The 23,238-nt window shown below is 42.1% G+C and overlaps 1 protein-coding gene across 7 annotated transcripts in view; it reads right to left on the bottom strand.

The window, feature by feature from the left end:
• The window catches only part of XRCC4 (X-ray repair cross complementing 4), a 400,573-nt gene that overhangs the window by 96,142 nt on the left and 281,193 nt on the right, over positions 1-23,238 (bottom strand). For all 7 annotated transcript variants that reach the window (XM_090038202.1, XM_090038208.1, XM_090038207.1 and 4 more), the window contains exon 7: positions 3,899-4,043. In XM_090038202.1, coding sequence (XP_089894328.1) covers positions 3,899-4,043 — 145 coding nt within the window. The remainder of the gene's footprint in view (positions 1-3,898; positions 4,044-23,238) is intronic.

Here is a 23,238-nt window from a genome sequence, read left to right as displayed (position 1 = left end):
TGAGAGAGTCGCAGAGAATGAATCTATGTCATCCTGGCAAGAAGTGGGCAGTAGTCTCTCACAGGGGTTGGTGCTCGGTCCAGTACATTTTTACATCTTTATTAACATCTTTATTAACAACTTTTTAAACATCTTTATTAATGATCTGGATGTGGGGGTAAAGATCTCGCTGGCCAGCTTCGCAGATGACACCAAGTTATGGGGGAGCATGGTCATGCTTAAAGACAGGCTACAGTTACAGGCAGACCTAGACAGGCTAGCAAGTTGGGCAGATTGGAATCTGATGAAGTTGAATGGCGAGAAATGTAAAGTGCTCTACCTCAGGACAAGCAACCCCCAACACACCTATAGGCTTGGTGGCACCAAACTGATTAGCACCACAAATGAAAGGGACCTGAAAGTAATAACAGACCACAGTATGAATATGAGCTGGCAGTGCAATGCTGTAGCCAGTAGGGCAAATAATACTCTGGCATGCATCAATCAATGCATCTCCAGCAAAGTCAAGGAGGTGATTCTTCTGTTCTACTTAGCACTGGTGAGACCACAGCTGGAGTACTGCATCCCAAGTCCCTCAGCCTCTCCTTGTAAAGCTTGTTCTCTTGGCCTTTGATCATGTTAGTGGCTCTCCTTTAGACTCTCTCAAGCTTATCCACGTCTCTCCTGAAGTGGGGGGCCCAAAACTGTATGCAGTACTCCAGCTGTGGCCTCACTAAGGCTGAGTAAAGCAGGAGGATAATCTTTGGGTCCAGCATACTTCCTGCCTATGGCAGGGGGGCTGGACTCAATGATCTTGTGAGGTCCCTTCCAGCCCCTATTGTCTATGAAAATCTATGAAATCTCTGAAATGGCCTGGGCCCTGGGTACCTGAGGGACTTTCTTCTTCTCTCTTATGTCCATTGCAATACCTGAAGTCTACTAAGAGCAACATCTTGTGGTCAATCAAGACCCCTAAGTCTTTTTTGGCTATGATGCTAGTGAGCATCACTGCTAAGCCTATGAATATGATGCTTGTTTTTCCTCCCATCAGGTTGTGGTCCTTGCGAGCCTGTACAGGTTGGCCTGTATCCCCAGCATGTCCTCCAGTGAGACTAACTTCCCCCATAGTTTATTGACATCCGCAAACTTTGCCAGTCCACATCTGATGTCTATATCCAGATCATTAATGAAGATGTTTAAGAGTACTGGCCCAAGCACTGAGCCCTACCACTGGTCACCTTGCACCATATTGATTTGCTTTCATCAATTAATACTCTTTGGGTCCGAACCTGGAGCCAGTTCTCCAGCCATTGGACCTTGAGATGCTTGAGGCTACAGTTCCCCAGCTTAACCATGAGGACATCATGGGAGACCAAGTCAAAGGCATTCTTGAAATCCAGATATATGACAGCAACCTCATTTCCCTTGTCCAGGCAATGCATCACCTGATCATAGAAGGAGACAAGGCTGGTTAGGCAAGACCTTCCAGCAACAAAGCCATGCTGGCTGGCACTCAGAAAGTTGCCTTCCATTAGTCTGTTGCTGATGGAACCTTTGAAGATTTTCTCCAGGATCTTTCCAGGGATTGGCCTGTAATTCACTGGATCGTCTTTCCTTCCATTCTTAAAGATTGGGACCACAATGGCCTCTTTTACAGCCTTCTGGTACCTCTCCCAAGCACCACAAGTTCTCTGATATCTTAGTCATAGGGCATGCTATGATGTCTGCCAGCTCCTTCAGGACTCTCTGGTACATTCGGTCCGGGCCTGTAGACTTATGGATGTCGAACCTCTCAAGGTGTTCCCTCACTTGATCTATGTCAGTTGTGGGCCCTCCTCTTGCCCCCTGGATGCTTTGTCTGATAGCCAAAAATCACCCAACAAGCTATTGAGAGCTGGTGCAAATTCTGAAGCACTGGAGTTGCATACCTCTGGCAACCTATCACTATGAGAAGGAATGCTGCTGTATTCTGCACCATCTGCAGTTTCTGGACAGTCTTCAATGACAGCTACAGATATGTAGTGCACATTGCAGTACATATATACTACAGAGTAAAGGTGATAGAGTATGAGTTGGAAGATTACTTGTCATATCAGAAACCCGAGTCATCCAAATTAACAGAAGTTAAAAACCTTGCATCTCTTCTAACTTGCTATAGAGATATATCTTGGAATCAACCCCTTTCCCCAACACCAACCCCCCCACAAAAAACAAAAACCCACCAACCAACCAACCCACCAACCAACCAAGAAAAGGGACTGTCGTTTTATTTTTGGGATTTGGTTTAATTTAAAGAAAACAGAAAAGAATAAAATAACTTAAGAAACATCAGGTTTTGGTTGCTAACATTCCTCCCCAGAGGACAGCTAGGTTCAAACTGCAGATCCTCTTTCTTCCAGAGCATCACTCTGTGTATCTTTATATTCAATCAGCTGTGACTAGAACCACTCATTTTCCCCCAAGAAAATCTATACCTAGCAACAGGGTGGGATGTTTCAGGCTAGTCTGTTCCAACGTAATTCTGACTTTTGCTATCATGATTGTATATAGCCAAACACCAGAATTATCCAACCCAGTATTCAGGAATTTAAAAGAGCAGAGAGGCAGAATTTGGGTTCATTCTTGATGACCATTAAAATTAATAATATATTTTAGGTATAAAATTGGATTTTAAACTTAAACATGCTCATTGGCATCCAGCCATAACAATACATCAAATTAGGTTATTTTCTTGCTGATTTAAAACAGCAAATCTCTCTAATCACAGCAAATGTCCTTATAGTCTACTTGTTTCCCTGTCTACTTAGACAGCTCATTATTTATTGGATATCACAGACAAAAGGGCAAAATTAATATTTTCAAAATTCATTTACTACAGAACTTGAAAAAATATCATTTTTGAAGCAAACAGCACCAATCATTTTCAAACCCCCTAAGGTAATTCCCATATATAATTTCATTCCCCTAAGAGTATGTGAAAATGTTTCCATGAGTCAGTAACAATATTAAAGGAAATGATTCCACATTTAGAAACAGTATCTCGAGGCATGGTTCTGTGTCAAAGGAAGATTGGCATGAAGGCTAAACCAGTTGGTATAATAGGATGCTATTGACAATTAAAACTATGTTTTGCTTCAGAATCACCACTAGACATGTCTGTTTTCTCCTAGCTCTAGAAAAGAGGTTAAGACTTGCAAGTGATATTATATGATAAACAGATGAACCCTCAACCTAAATGAGAAGCCCTAGAGATGACTCTTCAATTGATATCTGCCAGTTGAGTGGATAAAAAACAGAATTAGAAAATTCAAATGAACGACATTTTCTGGTAAGGAGCAAGAGAAGTCATAGAAAGAAGAGCCAAAAAGGGCAAGCATATTAGAATAAAAAAGTTTAAACTTATTTGTAGGATTCCTGATTTAAAACAAATAAACAAAAACAAGTTTTAGTTGGTTCTTATCTGAACTAGTTTACCTATCCCTACTGAAGACGCAACATTATAAATATACTCCTAATGCTATTCTTTTCTCTGATGTAAGTCTATGTTCCCATTTTAATTTATCTTCATTTCAAGAACTTCCTTTTTTTCCTTGTAGATTATAGAGCAACTAGCATACTCAATTTTAGGTATTACACTATTTGTTGGAACCAGTGAAAACCATTTAAAGAAAAATATTTTACATTTTTACAGATAAATCAAAATTAAGGCCTCATTTTTTCTTACCTTAATTTTGTCTCATCATTTTATGGGTGTAAATATTACCAATGGGTGCAAATGATGTTACAAAATGGAACTCAGGCATTTTTGCAACTTCTACTACTGTACCATAAAATGCAATTAAAAATGAAAACTTTTTTCATTCAGAGAGAGAGAGAAATAAAATAACATGACTTGCATAAACTTTAAACCCTTTCTTACTTTTTGTTTACTTGCAGATCTGTCTCGTGTGTAGCCATTTTTGGTCCTGTTCCAGCAGTCGTTAGAGCCCTTTGTCTCCGCTTTCTGCTTGGAGCTATATCAACCATGTCTGGGCTGTTTAGAAGGGAATCCCTTCTTTCTGTACCTGCCAAAATATAAGGAAAGAGAACAAAAATTGACAAGATGCCCAAAGAAACAACTTTAAAATAAAATTACACCTTTGTATATCAGGAACTATGCTGATAACATGCTCAGAAACCACAGTAATGACCATTATGATGACCTAAATGGACAGAGAAGGAAATGGCAGTTACCAGCAAAGGAGTGCAGACAGGACCAGAAGCAAGAATATATGATTTCCCATCCTGTTTCTGCCACATGTTTGCTTTCTAGCTTTAGATTTTGTCTATGTCTCATGCATTCTGTCTGTAAAAAAGGATCATCTCCACACACCTAACTCACAAGAAGACTATAGAAATTACTGAAATTATTGGTAAGGAACAGCTCTTTAGAGAAGCTAAAGGAGTCAAGAAAGAACTGATCTTAATATCTGGAAAGTAGCAGTGGCTATAAGATTTTGGTGTGCAAAGACTAGTAGAGAGTTTTGCTTTGGTGTTATCCTGTTCCCGATGTATTCATGAGTCAAAAACCTCCAGTGTTGGGGAAGTGCTGTCAGTGTGACACTAAGGAGACTCAGGAATGCAACTGAGCAGAGGTATTCATCAATCATGCTTTTCCAGATCTATGATTTGATACTTTTCCCAGATCACTCCCATGTAAAAATCCTTAAGGCCAATGTAAGGGGCGATGGATCTTCTTGATGTTATGATACAAGAAATGAGGACTGATTGACAGCCAGGGAGACTTTGGCTGTGTGGCCCAAGATGTTGTCCCTTACTAATCCAGATCTCTAGATGACTGTTCATCAAGGTGAAGTGAACTAACATATTGAAGGCACCATGCCAATCTGCCATCCCCTCAGTCCAATATATTGACTTAGTTTCCTGACGATTCTCTTGGTACTTAAACTATTCTATCCCTTGAGATGCAGAAGCAGTGATAGCTTCAAACTGAGCTGGAGATTTAGATTTGTTGGTAACAGGAAAGCGAGTTCATTAACAGAATTTCCAATTTCCTTCATTAAAGCAGTAACATGCATGTATAACAGGTACAGGCCATCACAACTCTTGTGCTTCATTGTTGACGTTTGTCAGCCTGTGCTTCAGCTGAAGCCTTCTTTCCCACTAGTGGTCCAGAAACTACAGGTATCAGCCTTAACTCAGTAAAGTTATATTAGTAGATCAATTAAATTTCAAAGTGAATTAGGGATATATTTGGTAGTCGTGTTGCTCTGAATCATAGAAGTAGGGTCAGAAGGGACCTTGTAGATCCTCAAGTCCGACCCCCTGCCTGGGCTGGAGAAAAACTGGACTCAAATGAGTACAGCCAGGTAGGCATCAAGCCTCCTCTTAAAGACCCCCAGGGTAGGAGCCAGCACCACTTCCCTTGGAAGTTGGTTCCAGATCCTAGCCGCCCTAACTGTGAAATAGTTCTTGCGGATGTCTAATCTAAACCTACTCTCCAATAATTTGTGTCCGTTATTCCTTGTCATGCGCTAGGGGAAACAGTGTCTCCCCCAAACCCTTCTGGTCCCCCCTAGTGAGTTTATAGACAGTCACCAGGTGAAAGTTGAACAGGTTCAGGTCCCACAGTCTCTCATTGTAGGGTCTGCCCTGTTGTCCCCAGATCATGTGGGTGGCCCTCCTCTGGACCCTCTCAATGCTGTCCACATCCCTCCTGAAGTGGGGCACACAGAACTGGACGCAGTACTCCAGCTGTGGCCTGACCAGCGTCGCATAGAGGGGGAGGATAACCTCCTTGGCTCTACTTGAGATGCACCTGTGGATGCACAACAAGGTCTGGTTAGCCCTGCTGAGATTAAAAGAAATGCAAAAATCTAGAATTCTTGGTTCAGAGGTGATACCTTTTATTAGACCAACTAAGACATTGCAAAATAAAGTACATTTTTCTGCAAATTTTTTGACTCACATGCCTGCCATCAGGCTCAGGGAAAGTTAAAGATGGTAAAAAGTCCCCATATGTACGATTTCTTATTTTTGTTTTGCAATTTCTCAGTTGGTCTAATAAAAATTGAATTAGTGCATTGTAACATTTTATGAGGGATATAAAAAAATAATTCCTCCCTCAACTGTGATTACTGATTTTTGAAGTAGCATGATCTACCCACCGAGATTCTCTTCTATAAATTTTAATATACAAAAAGTAGTGATCACCATCCCATAACTCACTGGTGGCATGTCCTCCAATGCTGCTTCCAGCCACTTGAAATGAAAAGGTTGAAACATTAAAAATTAACATTAAAAAGTTAAAAAAGAGAGGAAGAGAGGAAATTACAATGTTGCCCCTAGCATCACTTGCTCAGCAGTATTGCCCAATGGCCTGTAAAAGTTCAGTACCACTAATACATACACACAGTAGTTGTGTCTAAGTTTTCTTCCAGGCTTTCAAAATGTTGCTGTACACTTTCATTTAGCATGCCTATTTTTAAATTTAGAAACTTCAACCATCTGGAATTTTTAAGATACTGACATCCAAAATAGATTGATTTTTCAGCTGAAATGCAACAAAGAAGTGACTGGGGCCACGGAGAGGCATTCATTTCTAGAAAGACCACTTGGGAATTAGAGTGTACATGTCCCAGCCCTCTGGCTAGAAAGCTACACAGCTGAGCTCGCCAGCCAGGTGACACTAGAAAACTGTACCCTAGGTCACCCCTGCTTTTAAGAGAGCCCCTTGATAAGCAACTTGCCTGGAAAGGGGGAAAGCTGTCAATAGGTAATTGGCAGCTGCTGAAAAGCAGCAGTTTCCACAAAGTCCCAGGAGAATGGCCCCTTTCTAGTCCATAAACCAGCTGACTCACGGGGAGCCATTATCCCATAGCAGGAACCCTCCTGGTTCCCACTGCAGAAGAATAGTCTTCTCTCTGTGTACTCTTTTGGGCCAAACCAGAGGACTGCATGGGAGTGCCCTTGGGGCTGGAACCCTCCCAGAGCCCCAGGAAAATGCTTCCCCTCTTTACCTCACAAATCACGAGCAGGATAGGATGGGGAGTGTCCTCCTGTGGCCAGATTCCACCCAGAGCTCTGGTTGCCTCAAAGGAAGACTGGTCCTTGCCCCGCTCCCTGCCTCCCTCCTCTAAGTTGACCTGAAAGAGTATGGGGGGTGGGAGGCAGCTATGCCCAAGGCAGCAATCCTTATGTTTGATAACTTGTGCTAAAATGGCTGAGGTAAAACCTCGGCTCTCATTTTAGGCTTTAGTCCACTCAGTATAGCATATATAGAAGGTGAAGTCTTATGTGCACTAAATCTTAAAAACATGCTAGTTACATAGCTCACATACCTATGTACCCTACCTTAATCATTAGTGAAAATGATAGTTATTAACTCTAATAATAAAACATCTGTAAACAAATGTACACAATTTACTGTTTACTGAAGTGATATTTAAAACAGCTTGTCTAATGCTCATATTAACCACATACAGTTCATCCAAACTTTAGCTGGTAAAATTATTTCCTTTGCCTGTCAATATGCATACATTGTGACCTGTCTAGACATCAAATAAATCAATTTAATTTTATTACTGTAACTCTTGTTCTCCCTTGCTTCTATTCCTGTCTCACATTGCTTGCTGTCTCTTATATCCAGTACTGCTATGGAGTGAGGACTGTAGTTTTCTCTGCGTGTTTGGTAATTAAGCTAACACACTTGGATGCCACATAAATAATGCCTCTCTGTGTTTACATCTGCATAACGTATAGAAGCAAGCAGTAAATTTAGGCTCATACTCAACACTGCTGATGCTATAGGGGTAATTTTACTTGCTTTACACCAAAGTCCAATTGAATCTTGTAAGAGTGATGTGAATATGGTTTATGTGCATTACTAGCATAGTACATTTACATGTAAATTCTAGGTTGACAGAGAACTTTAGTCCCTGTAATTGAATGCAGTTTTGCTATAGACATTTTAGACTGTCATGTTTAAAGAAAATGTTTTTCCATGATCTCTCAAAGCAAAACAGAACTATTCACCTAGTGAGTTCATTTTGAACAATTAACAAAATAAGCAGCAATTTCTCCTTAAGAATAATATTTCTAATTCCTAATAATAAATTGGAATAATATTTATAACTTGGATTGCATACAATCTTATTTCATGATGAGAAGAAGGCTGGCTTATCGACTACATTACACTGAAGCATGCTTTTAAGCCAAAGCAATGAATTAACTTTAAAGCTAGAACTGGTAATTGAAACACTGTAGTATATATATTTTGAAATGCAAACTATGAAACACCATAATACATCTTCAGATGCATACCTATTTCTGCTGCCCAAATCTAACCACCACATAGGTTCTTAACCTGCATACAGGACCTCCACTTAATGCAAGAGGTATACAATCCCACTAGAGGAAATGCCTTGCTGGACTTGATGTTAGCTACAGGGGATGACCTGGTTGGGAATCTGCAGGTACAAGTTGTCAGCAAGACAAACACCTTGCTGGGGTTGTTTGACCCCAGTACTCTTTCCTGCCATGGCAGGGGGTCGGACTTGATGATTTGCTCAGGTTCCTTCAGACCCTACCAACTATGAAACTATGAAACCTAGGGGGATAGTGACCATCCCTTGATTGAATTCACTATCTGGTAAAAGGTGGGTAAACTAACCAGGAGCAGTGAAGTGCTAGACTTCAGAAAGGCTAACTTCAGTATGCTCAGGAGATTAGTTAGTGAGGCATTAAAGCTCAAGTTCACTGGTGAAACGGGGTTCCAAGAAGGGTGGTCATTCCTCAAGGGAGCAATCCTATGGCTGCAGAAGGAGACAATTCCTTGTGACCCCAACATCTATGAATCTACCAATCTATGAATTACATTCAAGTGTGTGAAATCATGAGTTTTGGCTGAGACGCATGGGAATATCAAGCAAATATATTGTTTAGTCCTCAAGAATGTGGTACAACTGGGGATGGTTTTTAATGTCAAAGTATTTTTTCATTCTGCTCAATTCCCCTCCAAGATTTCACTGCCATCATTAACTGAGGGGTCAGTTGACTTCAGCAGTGTTACTACTCCTTATTCTTTTCTTTTTTTTAACTATAAACATGGGTGAGCAATGTTACCATTCTGTTAACAGGCACAAGTTTCAGTACAAAAGGGATTATTAAAATTTATGAAGTAAATCATCCAACTTACCCTGAAAAACCATCTTATATACACTGAAGAGGAAAGTGGTTCTTAGTACACATTGTAAAGCTGACATGTCAACTGCTACAAGTACAGAGAGGTAGTTAGTGATGTGAGTCTGCTGTCAGGCAGACGACAAAGTAGATTTGCACATTAAAAGCTAACTAAATGAGAGATGCATAAGCTTTAGGAAGCCACAACTTCATTCATCGGATGCTAAGAAGGGATTCCTACAAAAGATGGAATTAATGAGAGAATAAGGTGGTAAAGGGTTATTCAAGCTATTAGGTAATTTATGTGCTAATAAGTTAATAGATTTTAACAAAATATACCATTTCCTAATGCTTCCCCTTTGTAAAATAGAGATTATTATGTGCTGTGCTTATGTGTGGGTCTAGTGGCAGTTCAGAATCATAAAAGATTATTACGGAAAACAACTTAAGATGAAACCCCACAATCTTCTTTCTAGTTTGGGGGACCCAAAATGCAATGAAATCACTGCAATTCTGATGTGTGCAGAAGGATTGCTCTTATTTGGGGTTTTGCTATCCTTTGTGTGACATGAAGTTAAGTTCCACAATGGAATCAGGCAGAATGAACAAGGGAGTCCTAGAACATAACCTATATCTGGTCTGAGAATGGCATGAATCCAGTGCTTATGAAACCAAAGATGAGCTCTGCTTCAGCCAAGAATGTGCCATGCCAAAATCCAGAAAGTTTGAATGAGTACATCTGTACTACCACAAAACGCACGATGGTAAATAGAAATCAGGAGAGAAAATGAACAGAAAAATTATAGCATGCTTGAATGAATGAACGAATGAATGAATGAATGAATGCAAGTAGGAGCCACATCTAGGCTGCAGCAACACCCCATGCCCAACCTACAGGTATAAGGGAAGATTCCATTCCCCTAACTGACTGATTACATTCACTTGGGCTTTAAGTTGGATGCATAAAATTTTTCTCTTCGTTTAAAATGCAAACCTCCCAATGTGCTCCTATGGCATGCATTCACTAGCATTAAGATGAATAGCTGTAATTATTGTATTATTCTATTATTATTTAGATTTCCTTAAATTATTTAAACTTTTAAATGCTTCTGGAAACTTTGTGAGTGGTAGTATACAAAATAAAGCTTTACTATCTATGTTAGCATATAAACAGGAGTATCATAGAATCAATGGACCAGAAGGGACCTGCAAGATAAAGTCTGATCCCCTGCCATAGGCAGGATGTTAATGAGCTCAAACTAGCTCAACGAGGTGCTTACTCAACCTCCTCTTGAACACCTCCAAGGATGGTGACCGCACCACCTCTGCCAGGTGTATGTTCCAGGTTCTAGTTACCCTTATGGAGAAGTTCTTCCTTACGTCCAGCCTAAATCTCCCCTCTATTAGTTTGTGACCATTGGTCCTCATCCTCCCAAGGGGTGCCTTCTTGAAGAGTTGCTCCTCCAGATCTTGGTGCTCCCCCTTGACATACTTGTAGGTGGCTATTATGTCACTTCTCAGCCTCCTCTTACTCAGAGTGAACAAGCTCGGTTCCTGAAGTCTCTACTCATAGGCCTATCCTCCAGGTCCCTAATCATGTGGATGGCCCTTCTCTGCACCCTCTCGGGATTATTCACATCCTTCTTGAAGTGCGGTGCCCAAAGCTGGGCACAATTGTGGCCTCACCACCACTGATTAGAGAGGGAGAAGCACCTCCCTGGATCTGTTGGCAACACATCAGCTGATACACACCAGAGTTCTATTTGCCCTGCTGGTGACTTCATCGTGCTGTTGGCTCATATTCATCTTCTGGTTGATTGTGACCGCCAGGTCCTGTTCAGATGTTGTGCCAGCCAGTGGGCTACCACCTACCCTATAGCTGTGGTAAAGGTTCTTCCTACCCAGATGAAGGACCCTGCATTTTTCCCTGTTGAACCTCATCTGACTCCATTCAGCCAATAGAACCAGTCTGTTAAGGTCATCCTGGATCCTTGTCCTATCCTCTGTTGTGCCTGCATTTCCCCACAGCTTGATATTACCTGCAAACTTAATCATGGAGCATTCCACCCCCTCTTCCAAATCATTAATATATATGTTAAAAAGTATGGGTCCAAGCAGCAATCCCTCTGGGAAACTACTGGAAACAGCCTTCCAAGATGAGGTCGTCCCATCAATTATAGCTCTCTGGGACCAGTCTCTAAGTCAGTTATTCACCCACCTCACTGTAGGTTGATCCAATTGATCCCATTTTGTTTCATAATTCCCTATGTCCTGTAGTGATACAAGTAACTTTTAAACTAGACCAGGTGAATATATTCAAGCAAAGTGCACAGCCACAGACATTTTAAGTGTTGGACCCACATGTATCACAGGGGAAGCAATCACTTCTAATACAGAAAGATTGTGGTTAACATTTGTAGTACATAGAAATATAAATTGGAAAACTGTAACAGTACAGTAAAACTTCATGAATCTGGATCTCACAAATCTGCTACTCTCAGAAATTCGGCATTGGAGTGGCTGTTCTGGTACCGGCTGCTGCCCACCACCCCTGGACGTGGAGGGGAAAGCTTGCATGAGGCAACTGCTACTACCATTAACCACCCCATGCCACACAAGGCTGCTCAGGGATTGCCCGCTGCTAACCCATCCCCTCCCCGCTCCGTGAGCAGCCACCACCTGGATTTCAGAAATCCGGGATTTTCAGATATCTGGCTGGTGCTCAGTCCTGAGCATGCTGGATTCATGAGGTTATACTGTGTTACAAAAGGGAAAGATGTTTAACACAAAATATGGCAAATAAGATCCGAATTCTGAAGACATTTTAAAAGCCTATGATCTTTGAAGACCAAGGGGAAATAGCCCATGACAATAAGAATGAAACTAAAGAAAAGCTCAGGCTTGTATATTTTTCCATTATATTAAAAGACTTAAAGGCAAACTCAGCCTGATGATAATAAAGTGAATGGCAGCACTCATGCCTGTAGATGATGTCTGAATTTGGCTTGTGTAAACCCTATACACACTACTAACAGATTATGTGGAGTCACTTTGCCCTTTATATAAGGTAGCCTACTGACACTGCTTGCTATAAAATATATTTATTAAAATGAATAAGTCATAAATCCGCCTCCAGTACAAAAACTATGCCATATTTATATATAGCAAAAGAAAGAGACAGACATATCATTTATAAAATATGATATGTTTACATGAATATATAAATGCCTTGTAACACAATAAACATGGAATGCCACAATGCTCTTTTTACAGACACTTTCGGCGGCTGTTATAGTCTGCAAATAGGCTTTCACTTTCAAATATTTACCATATCTCAGTTACTCTTGAATTGAATTTGTTTGGTTTAAAAAGAAAAAAAGTGACTTATTTTTAAATTTCTAGTCCTTCACACTCACCTCTGGATCTGAAAAATCAAACTTCATTTTTTGCACTTCATTAACTACAGTGAAAAGTCTACAATTTGGAACTTAGTTAACAACTCTGTTGAGAATCGATAAGGCAAGATAAAATCTGCTTTTTGAGAGCTACATTAGCTCAGCTTTAACAGGTGTAATAAGTATTAAATGCTTAGCTTTGTTATTAAAATATAGGCATCTGGAAGACACACATACAGAAAATCTTCCAAGTAAAAATGTTCCAAAATTTAAATGCATTTTTGCTTTTGATAAGAACACTTCATACATACAATATAAGCATTCTGAATACTTCTATTTGTAAAAGCTGCTGTTTCAGCATAAAAAGAAGACTTTCTGTGAGATCTGACCTCCAGAGAAAAGTCACGAAGGCATAACTCTTCACTTTCCTCAATGCTTATTAGAATGTGAAACTTCAAGGAGTAACCAAAGACAATCAGTTGGCTGATTTCATTTAAGTGCATTCATTTCCAAAATATCTGGTGAACCTGCCACATTTACTTATCCTATATTTAAATAATCTGTTCCTTGCAGATTGTGTTTTATATAACACATTTAACAATTATTTATTAAATGACAGAGGCCCAATTCTGTTTTGATTTATTCAACACCGACTTCAGAAGGATGAATAAAATGTAAGGGAGTCTCTACTATTTACAGCTGAGAAAACCTGTACTTTTGTGTTGCTTTACTGATAAATTACACACCCGTTATATACTTTTGATAACTATACCTTAGAATCATATGCTTTTGATCATTTCATATATTGGTCTTTATTGCTTAACTACAACAGAATCTGGGTATGAGCATGTGTGTGTACATATACATATACGTTAGTCAGCTATTACTTCTCTAAAACTGGAGGCTGGGACTGGATGGGCGTGCCCAGTGCCATCCGGTGGTGCGAAAGGACCCACTGTAGGCCAGGCAAAATTGCTGTGGGCCAGACCCAGGCTTCAGACCTTATTTTGCTCACTCCTGCACTAGAGGCTTGGTGAGCAATGGCAGGACAAGGAGCAGAAACCACTCGCTGCTCCCGCCAGGCAGAGTGGGCCCATCACTGTGTCAGTTTCAGGGGGTGCATGCACACAAGATGTTTACTATGCAATTGACCAATTTAACTGCACAGTAAACATCTTGGTATCTATACACGTGCTCCTACTGGGGCACACAGAACTAATAAACTCTGCAGCAGAGTAGTCTTGTAAAATGCAAATGCAGTAAAAGCTGTGTTAACTGGCATTCTATTATCCGGAACTCTATTAACTGGAATTTCCGGCTGGCTAGGTGGACGCGGCTGCCACTGCCACCCACCACCCTGTACTGAAGCTGCTGCCACCCGCCCACCCCCGCATGTGGCCTACCCCATCACCCACCCTTCCTCCACTCATGCAGGTTAACACAGCTTTTACTATACTACCATGGCTGCAAAATTTTTCATCCACAGCAGTGCACACAGAAATGCTGCCCCAGATGGCTGGGGCACAAGGTGCCTCAGTCTAGAGCTAGTCGACAGGCAGCCCCTGCACTGAGGCATCCTGTACCCCAGCCAGCTGCTCACCAGTTATGTGGAGACAGTGGAGCAGCCAGCCCTGAGCTGGCTGCTTCCCTGTCTCCATGTGCCTCAGAGTGGGTTCTGCAGCAGGCAGAGATGGGGGAGCAGCCCTGGGCAGCCTGCTCCTGTCTCCACATGCCACTCCATGGGTGGCTGGGGTACAGTGTGCCTACACCCTGCAGTACATGGAGCCCGGTTGAAGCAGTCCTGGGCTGGCAGGCTGATCTCCTGGGTCCCCTGCCAGCCCAGACTGCTCAGACTGGGCCCCATGTGGCGTGCATGAATAAACTCAGGAGTAATTTGCTCTGGAGTTTTTTCTCCCCAGCACACATCTAAACGGTGTGTCCTGGAGCAAAAAATTCCAGAGCAATAAGCTCTGGACTTTATTGTTCTGCATTAATTGTATGTGTAGATGCAGGCAGCGAGACCAGAAAGACTTGAGGAAGCAGCTTCCCTTGGGCTTTCTGGTCTCACTAAAACTAACACAGCAGCTCCACAGTGAGAGCAGGGTTGTCAGGATTTAGGCCCTGTAGTCCTGCTGTCAGTGCAGAGCCAGTGTGTCAGTTTCAGCAAGATCAGACAGCCTTGAGCTCACTTGCTCTCAACTCCAAGGGGCCTGATCCTTTTTTCCCCTGGAGCACCTAGGAGCTGCAGCACCTCTTATCTCTCCCCAGATCAGCTCTGCTTCCACCAGTGGTGGCACAAGTGGGTGGGCACCACCTGAGCTCTGAAGAAAACAGGTTTGGGCACTTTGGAGCTCAGGCACTACCCAACCAGCCAGTAGCCTAGCCAGCACAGCATGGGGTGGCAGGCACCACCTGAGTTCTAGAGAAAAAAAGGACCTGGGATACTGGAGGACTTCAACTTGGATGGAACAGCCATGGGAAATGGCCACACAGGAATGGAATAGGAACAAAATTAGATGGATTAGAGATAATCCTGCTCTGGAGTGGCGTAACTAAGCTGAACAACAAGTGCTTTAAGATGCTTAAAGATTTTAACATGCAGCCAGTCCAGGGGTTAAGAGTTCCGGAAGCTGCCCAAACTTACCATGTAACGAGGCCCAGAGAACCATGGAATGGAGAGTGCTGTAAAAGCTAGACAGATTTTGAAAGTTTTGCAAAGATACATTCATTTGCTCCCTATTATTTTGCATGATCTAAAATAGTAAGGATTTATGAAAGGTATCATGGAAATGTTCGGGTTATCAGACGTTATACCTATCCATGGACCTAGGTGTACTGATTTTCTTTGAGTCCCACTGTTAACCAAATAAAAGTGTCCAACTGAACTTATCACTGTTTAATTAATGTCTTAAAGACAGCCCATTCCTCTATCTTCAAAACTCTGCTGCCCTTTTATAGGGAGGGACAGGAATTTTTAACTCCAAACCTTTGGCCACTCTTTATTATATTCAGTCTGGGAGGTCATTATTTAGAAGCTACAGTGGCCCATCTGGTTGTGTCATGTTCAGCACCGTCAGCCAAGGAGTATACGGACTCTGGGTGAAAACTACTCTCCAAGCCAAAAGAACAGAGAAGGTTCCTTTTCAGTTTTTTCACAGGAAAGGAACCTGAACTGCTCTTCACTTTTACCATCAACTCCAGTATGACTTTAGTAGGTACAGAGTTATTCTGTATTTCAGTTATTCTGGTTTTCATTTAATTCCCAAGGGATCATCATAATGAATAAAATGATAGGCTTGCTTTTTGACAATCGCAGGAAAATGGCTGCTAAATGAATAGGTATAGAAAGTGATATACCTCTAACTATAATAGGTAGTTCCTACAAATTGGAATTAAATCACATTAGAAAGGCAAATGGGGAAACAGCACCGTTCTCTGTACTTTACCTATTCTGCAGATGCATACTTTATCTTTTGCCATAATTAGCCTTTTTCATGAGCAAGAAATCCATTAAAATAACTCCAAGAACTGCAACTTAGATATTTATGGCTCAGTATATATAGTAGAAACAAGTCAATTTAACTTTAAGGAAAACATGAGCATCAATCAGGTGCATTCTACTCTATACTTCACTCCATATAAAATTGAATGTACCATTTTTTTAATCCCTCAGGGTCTAAAAGAGGTGGAAGGCCACAATGTCAGTTAATTATTAATATGAATTTTTCTAAGTAATATCTGCATAGAAAGTGCTTATGAAAACAGTCTTTAAAACAGCTGTAGCAACAAGTTTAGATTCAACCCTGCAGTATTTTATTAATTGTATCCTGTTCAGTAAGAAAGTTTACATTTTCATCCAAGTGTATTGTGTTACTATGGCATCACTAGCAATGTTTGCTGTGACATAACTAGTAGCCTTTTACATCTGCAGTGACTGTTCTTCTGAGGTCACGTTCATTTAATGAATACTTTTTAGAAGTAGCAAGATCATTTTATTATATAATTTAAAAAAAATCATCATACAATTGCCTCAAAGCTGTAGAGAATGATCTCAATATATAATAAAATTTGGTTAGAGTGTGTTAATAGAGCCTCCTCTCAGCATTTATTTACACATACATAAAAATAGCTGCTTATCTGCCAACAGTATGCATCCTTAAAATTACTTGGCAAATGTTTCAGATTAACAGTTTTGGTACTCAATGAAAGACTGTGGCTGAGGAGTGGACAGAAGTTCCTTTTCATATATCACTGGGGATCCAGGAGAAAACAAACAATAAAAACCAACTCCCCCACAAACCCTCCCCCACAATTATACATGCCTTCACACACTCCAAGAACCTTATCTATTCTATACACTACAGCACCTTGCCAAGCAATATCAAGCACGGTAAGCATTATTTGAAATCCACATACTGTTACAAGGTCTCCCAGAGATTATTTATTTAAAATATAATGCACTGGTAATGTGGTATTTTCAGCCTGAACAATGCCTCATTAGTTGAAATATTTACTTTCAATAACCCATGAAAATAATGTCTGTAGTTTTTTATTTAGTAGTGCCATGATCCTAACAAAGTAAATCTATTTTTAACATTTCCAAAGGTTGCGATTTACAAATGCCTAAGGTGATCTGAAAAATCCTTGTTATATGCAACATACAAAAATGTCTTGAAGTCCCTAAAAATTAGTACCTGCCTTTCAGTACAACAATGAAAGCTTTATAATGTGCTCAAAACTCTTCATGACATGGGTCACAGGTAGAGGCTCCATTATGAAGCTGGTGAAAGCTAAGCAATTGTAATTTTGTTATCTGAAACCTATTAACAATTAAAGTTGGTTTCCTTGCTTTATTATTTATAGCTGCTTGACAGACCTGACGGTAATGCTGGTGGTTCAAACATTCTTATTTTCTTTTTGACTAGTCAAAAGCTGTTCAATGAACAGCTAGGTTGTTCAGCAACAACATGCTCTGTGCTTTCAATGTTCTATTGAAAGTCCAGATTTATTATGTGCAATCCACAAAATCCTTTTCCATCTCTGATTTATGAATAATTTAAAAAATTGTAATAATGCCAGCCAGGTGGAGTTCATTCAGTGCACTATGCTGTCTGTCATCCAGCATATCAGTGTAAGAGTTCAACAATGAGCATTTATTTAAGTCCTGCTTTTGGATGACTTTATTGTCCTGCATGCGATGATTTGCTAACTCTTACTCTCAAACCTCTTGCTCTCTAGTTGGATTGTCCATACCTCGCCATGGTGGAGGTAAAAAGACTCAATGTCTCATGAGTGCATGATTCATAAAGCTGAAGAACTTTTCTGGCAAATAATCAAAAGAAAATTACAATGGTCTTACAGGAGAAATGGAAACAGGAATAGGAATTACAGAAACAAAACTAAAGTTAGATTTGGGAAAAATTCTAGGCTGCCATCTTTCAAATCTATGAGGAGAAAATTTAGTTTAAAATTTGTTTCTATAGGTTATATAAAAATAGGCATATTGTGCTAGAATTGAAAGTACTGCTACCATTTCTTTTTTCCCATTGATCTAACCCTTCTATTAACTGCAGTTTATCTTCCCCAACTCACCCTGCTGACCCTGCCCCTGAGACTGTGAGTGTAGGGTTTCCAAAGATCACTTCAAGGGTAACCCCATATGTCAGGTGGTATTTCTCATTATGTCTAACCTCCAACTGTGTGGAGCCTGACTTCTGAAAAACAGTCATCAGAGAAAGTCTTGAACATTGGTAAGTATATTAATTATTTACTGATTGCAGGCCACTAATGGGTTAGTTTGGTGACCCTCTATGTAAGATGGTCATCAGTCCTGCTATTTAAGATGTGAAATCAGGGGCATACAGCAATTCATTAAGACTGTCACACTGGACTGATGGGTTAATAAAGGAAAACCACATGCTTTGGGGATAATAGCCTTATCCCAGAAGTATACATTTATAAAAATGGAAGCTCCTGTATCAGCTTCTTCACTCTGAATCAATACATCCCTGACAATAAGATATGTAGCAGAAACTAAAAGGATTTGTAAATAGTAAAGCCTTTTGATTCCTTCACTAGAAAAATGGAATCTCTTACGTAGCCTGAATCCTGGAAACCTACATAATTACATGCCAAATCCAGGACAGTTCCAACACAGATTCGTAGAAAATATGATAAGCTAGACAGATTACTCTCTTTTAACTGAGGGACAAGCCACCTTAGACTTCAGTGTGCACAGACAGTTATTGTGCGATATCTGATATTCTGCAGGGTCATACCTTAGCTTACTTTTCCATAACTGGTTTAGCCCAGAGCTGTGCAGGGTGAGGCAGGGGCATTTCGCTGTGGTGCCAAGGCTCATAAGCCTTGCTGATGTAGCATAGCAACCTATCTTGTGCAGCATTGCTCTGGGTCAGCTGAAGGAGCTAGAAACCAGGCTAAGTAAAGCCCCCACACACCAACTCCCAGCCCCTCCGCCAGCTGAGAGGCAGGGAGGTGAATTAAAAGCTGGAGATGCTGGTAGCCAGGCATGCAGAAGCTTTCTCCAGCACAGGTCTCTGCTCTCCCTTGCCACCCTTGTACCCAGCTGAGCAGCAGGACAGCGATTTAAAAGCTGTCAGCTAAAAGCAAGGTCTCGGAGCCCCTCTTATAGCTGCCAGCTATTAAATCATCACTCTGCTGCTTAGCAGAGCAGTGGAGCAGCCAGCAGGAGCCGAGTTGGCTCCTGGAGTGTGGCTCCTGGCCATCAGCTTTTAAATTGCTGCCCTGCTGCTGCTGGGTCAGCTGGGTGGCAAGGGGATGCCAGTGGGAGCTGGTAAACCCCGTGCCTCTTCCTAAAATCTGGGGCTGCCTGGTTTGGGTAAAGGCAAGGAGTGGTGACTATGGGAGGAGGGGAGCAGCTGGCTTCCATCGTTAAGATCAGGGTAACCTGGAAAGGCACGGAGCCTTTCCCCCAGCTCCAATCCTCCTGGTTCTCAGGAGGAGCGAAGCCAAGGGAAAGTATACGGTCATTCAGTCTCCCAGGGCAAATGCTCCTGGGAGCAATTTAGCCCTGGATGTTCCCAGGCTAGTTTTCTCCTAGTGTGGCCTTTTTTGCTCCAAGAGAAAAAAGCCCGAACATCTGACCACTTTTGGCTTTACCAAGAAAGCAGTGATTCTTTTCCAGTAGAAACTGAATGCATGTTCCTAGGCAAAGACAGAATGGTCTGACATACAAGACTCTAAACTGGAAGAAAGCAGGCCCTGTTCCTAAAATGCTTTAGGCCCAGGGGGTGTCAACTGGGGGTACACATACCACTGGGGGTACTTTGAATCGTCCATGGGGGCAGTCAGGGAACGCCACCACCCCATGCCACCGCCTCACAGAAGCAGGGCTGGGACAGGGCAGGGCGAGGACAGTGGTGCCTCTCTGTGGGCCAAACACCCTGGCTGGCCGGACACTGGGGAAGAAGCTTGCACACAGTAGCTGCAGCCACCATTCACCACCCCATGCTGCTACTCCATGTGCAGCCGCCGCCAACCCCCACTATTGCTCCACGACCGGTTGCTGCTACTCTGCCCTACCTACTCTGCAACTGGCTGCTGGGGGTATTCTGTTCAAAAAAGGTTGAAAACCCCTGCTGTAGCCTATTTTTTTATTGACCCTGAGAAAATAATGTTCCCCCTTTGTGCTTCATCTGTAAAAGCAGAGCTATCAGTACTCATCTTTACAAAGCACCTAAATATTTAAGGATGTAACTAAAAGAGTCTAATCCAAAGCCCACTGTAGCCAATGGTAAAGACTACTCCAACTGTGGGAAGTGAGTTAATACTTCATAAAATGACACAAAAACCTGCAACAATCAAAGATGCTGGAAGGTGCCTGGAGAGAGACAGAAAACAAATTAATACAACCAAAAAAAGGTGCTCCTGAAAAAAATACAAGAATTGCATGAGGCTGTCATTTGCGAATGCTAGGAAAATAAAACCAAGTAATGAACCAAAAATTGCTGTACTGAAAATTAGGCCAAGCTGGTAAACTAGATTGTGTGGGAATGGCTTCTCTCTCACTCACTACCATCTGCTTTGGGTCCTTGAAGAGAGGCACCAAGGATCAGAATGGAGCTGTTGGTATCCCCTGTGGAAAGCTGATAGGACTATGTATTGATCTATAGTCTCTGTCCTTCATTTAAGTGTGATTTGAGTATTTAAGCATTATTGTGGTATCCAAACTTCAGAAGCTGTATATAGGCAGAGTCCTTGGGGTCAAGGACATGGGTGCCTATAGCAACAGTTAACTTTGTCTTCCTTGCACCAGTACACTAACAATGACAAGCAATACATGAAACATATACACCATAATTTATTTTTTGTTTGTTTTTAGCTACCATATACCTATACAGTACATATATAGTATGAACACTTTGATGTTAATCAATGAATAAAAAGTGGTGCCTAACTACAACAAAAAGTGTATACATCAGTACGTAAGATAAGAAAGATTGCTGGCACTGCTATTTTTATGGTAGCTGCAACCAATTTAGCACAAATGTGGCATACACTCTGTCTGCAAGATTGCAAAATTATGAAGAGTCATGGAAGTTAAATGCAAACTTCTGTACTAATTTGCAAGTGTACTATGAAAACAAAGGCAGTAACAGATGTGCTTATATCAGAATAGGACATCCTTGTATTAGGCAATTTGCAGCCAGAAAATAACAAGTTTTTCTAGTGATGAGTGACTTATATCTATGCTTTTATCAGATGTACTTGTACCCATCTTCTACTCTGGTGAATGGGGAAATCTTAACTATCACCCCTGGACTAGTGAGGACCCTGGAGTAATGCACATGCAATATGGCTCTTTTCACTTTCCTGAATCCAGCTACATCACATAGCACCAGTGCACTGTCTGGCCTTACCTGTAGTACTGCATTCAGTTTTGGGCCACACTTCAAGAAGGATGTGAAGTTTGGAAAGAGTCCAGTGCAGGGTGACAAAACTGGTTAGGGGCTTGTTATTCTATAACGTAATAAGAACCTCTGCTGCCCAGTAGGGCTGTGCAGAGCAGGTAACATTCGATTCAACAGCCATGTCGAATATTAAACCTGGTCCCGCTTTGATTTGCCATCCGCTTCGAGTCAAAGTGGGTCTACTTCAACTCGAGGCCAAAGCTGAGTGGAATATTTGGGCTGCTTCGACTTCCCCATAAGTTATAATAGGGAAGGTCAAAGCAGGCTATAACTTTGGCATGTCTTGTCTGATCTTGATGAAACTTGCAGAAATGGTAGCTCCTGAGAATCCCGCAAAGCTTGCCAACTTTCAATAAGATAGGTTCAGGGGGTGCAGAGAAACTGCACCCCAAAGTCTTGAGAGCAAACAGCCTGTAACTTCTATGTGCAAAGCCACAGGGAGCTCAAACTTGCAGGAATGGTAGCTCCTGAGGAGCCCACAAAGCCTGCCAACTTTCACAGTGATAGGTGCAGGGGTTTGGGGGAAACTGCACCTTAGGCTGCTGACAGATAAAACTCATGACACAGACAGAGCGAGGAGGGTGGCATTCACACCGTCTGCACCTGGAGCTTGGGGAGTCCCGGCAGTGGGAGGTTCACTTTCAGGTACACCAGCCGCTTCACCAAACCAGGATCCAAGGAGGTGTGGTGGGGTGTCACAACATCCGCAGCCACGATGAACACCCTCTCACTTGGCACACTGGTCGGTGGACAGGACAGGTATTCCCAGGCAACTGTGGCCAGATCTGGCCACATCAGGCTGCGGGTTGCTCAGTAGGCCAAGGGGTCGTAGTCCAGGGGCTCCCCAGGCTTGGCAAGATAGGCAGACACCACCATCTGAGGGCTGTCTACCTGATCCTGGGGTCTGGTGGGTCTGGACCCCCTAATGTTTGCCATGGCCTTAGCCCATATTGGCAGCACCTGTGGTGGAGGGAAAGACTGGCTTGGGGCTGGGGGGCTGGGTTCAGGCAGTGGATCCCCCTGTTCCACTCCCCCCTACCTCTGCTGTTCTGCCTCTGTCACTTCCTTAATAAGTACCTCCCTCCAGTGACTCAGTGTTTTGCTGCCACATATGGTGCCCTTCACCCTTGGGTCACAGATGGCGACCAGGATATGCACTGTGTCGGACCCCAAGGGTTCAAGCCTTTTCCTAAGGCCCTCCTTCAGCTGCCTCACCAGTGCCTGCACATCTGGTGAAAGCAGCCTGCCCCAGCCAGGAACATTGGCCCCCAGGAAGATCTCCATTTGGCTGTGGAGCTCCTTCACTATGGGGACCACCTGGCTGAGGAAGGCATCAGCAGCACTGAGGGTCTCAGTGGCCTTGAGGAAGGGCTTGAGGACCAGCAAGATCTGGGAGATGGCATCCCACTCAGCTTTGGTCAGGGGGCCGCTGATCCCAATCTCCCCAAGCAAGGCCAGCTCATTGGATGGCCTTCTGTTGCTCCACCAACAGGTGAGGTACGCATGATCTCCACCCTCCACATTAAACAGAACTAACTCTTTCCCCCACTTCAAAAGATTGCAAAAGGTACAATATAGTACATTGAAATTTAGTGTTTTGTTTTCTTTTAGATACCCTCTTGTGATGTACCTTAATTAATGTACTGCTAAAGTTTTTAAATGCATTTGTTGTAGGATAAGCAAGTAAACTCAAAAAACATATTCAGCTATTTAGTGCTGTACAGTGACAGGGT

The sequence above is a fragment of the Crocodylus siamensis genome, chromosome 3 (genome assembly GCF_052110815.1).
Source record: "Crocodylus siamensis isolate JL-2025a chromosome 3, ASM5211081v1, whole genome shotgun sequence".
Lineage (NCBI taxonomy): Eukaryota > Metazoa > Chordata > Crocodylia > Crocodylidae > Crocodylus > Crocodylus siamensis.
This window is presented reverse-complemented; position numbering and strand designations above follow the sequence as displayed.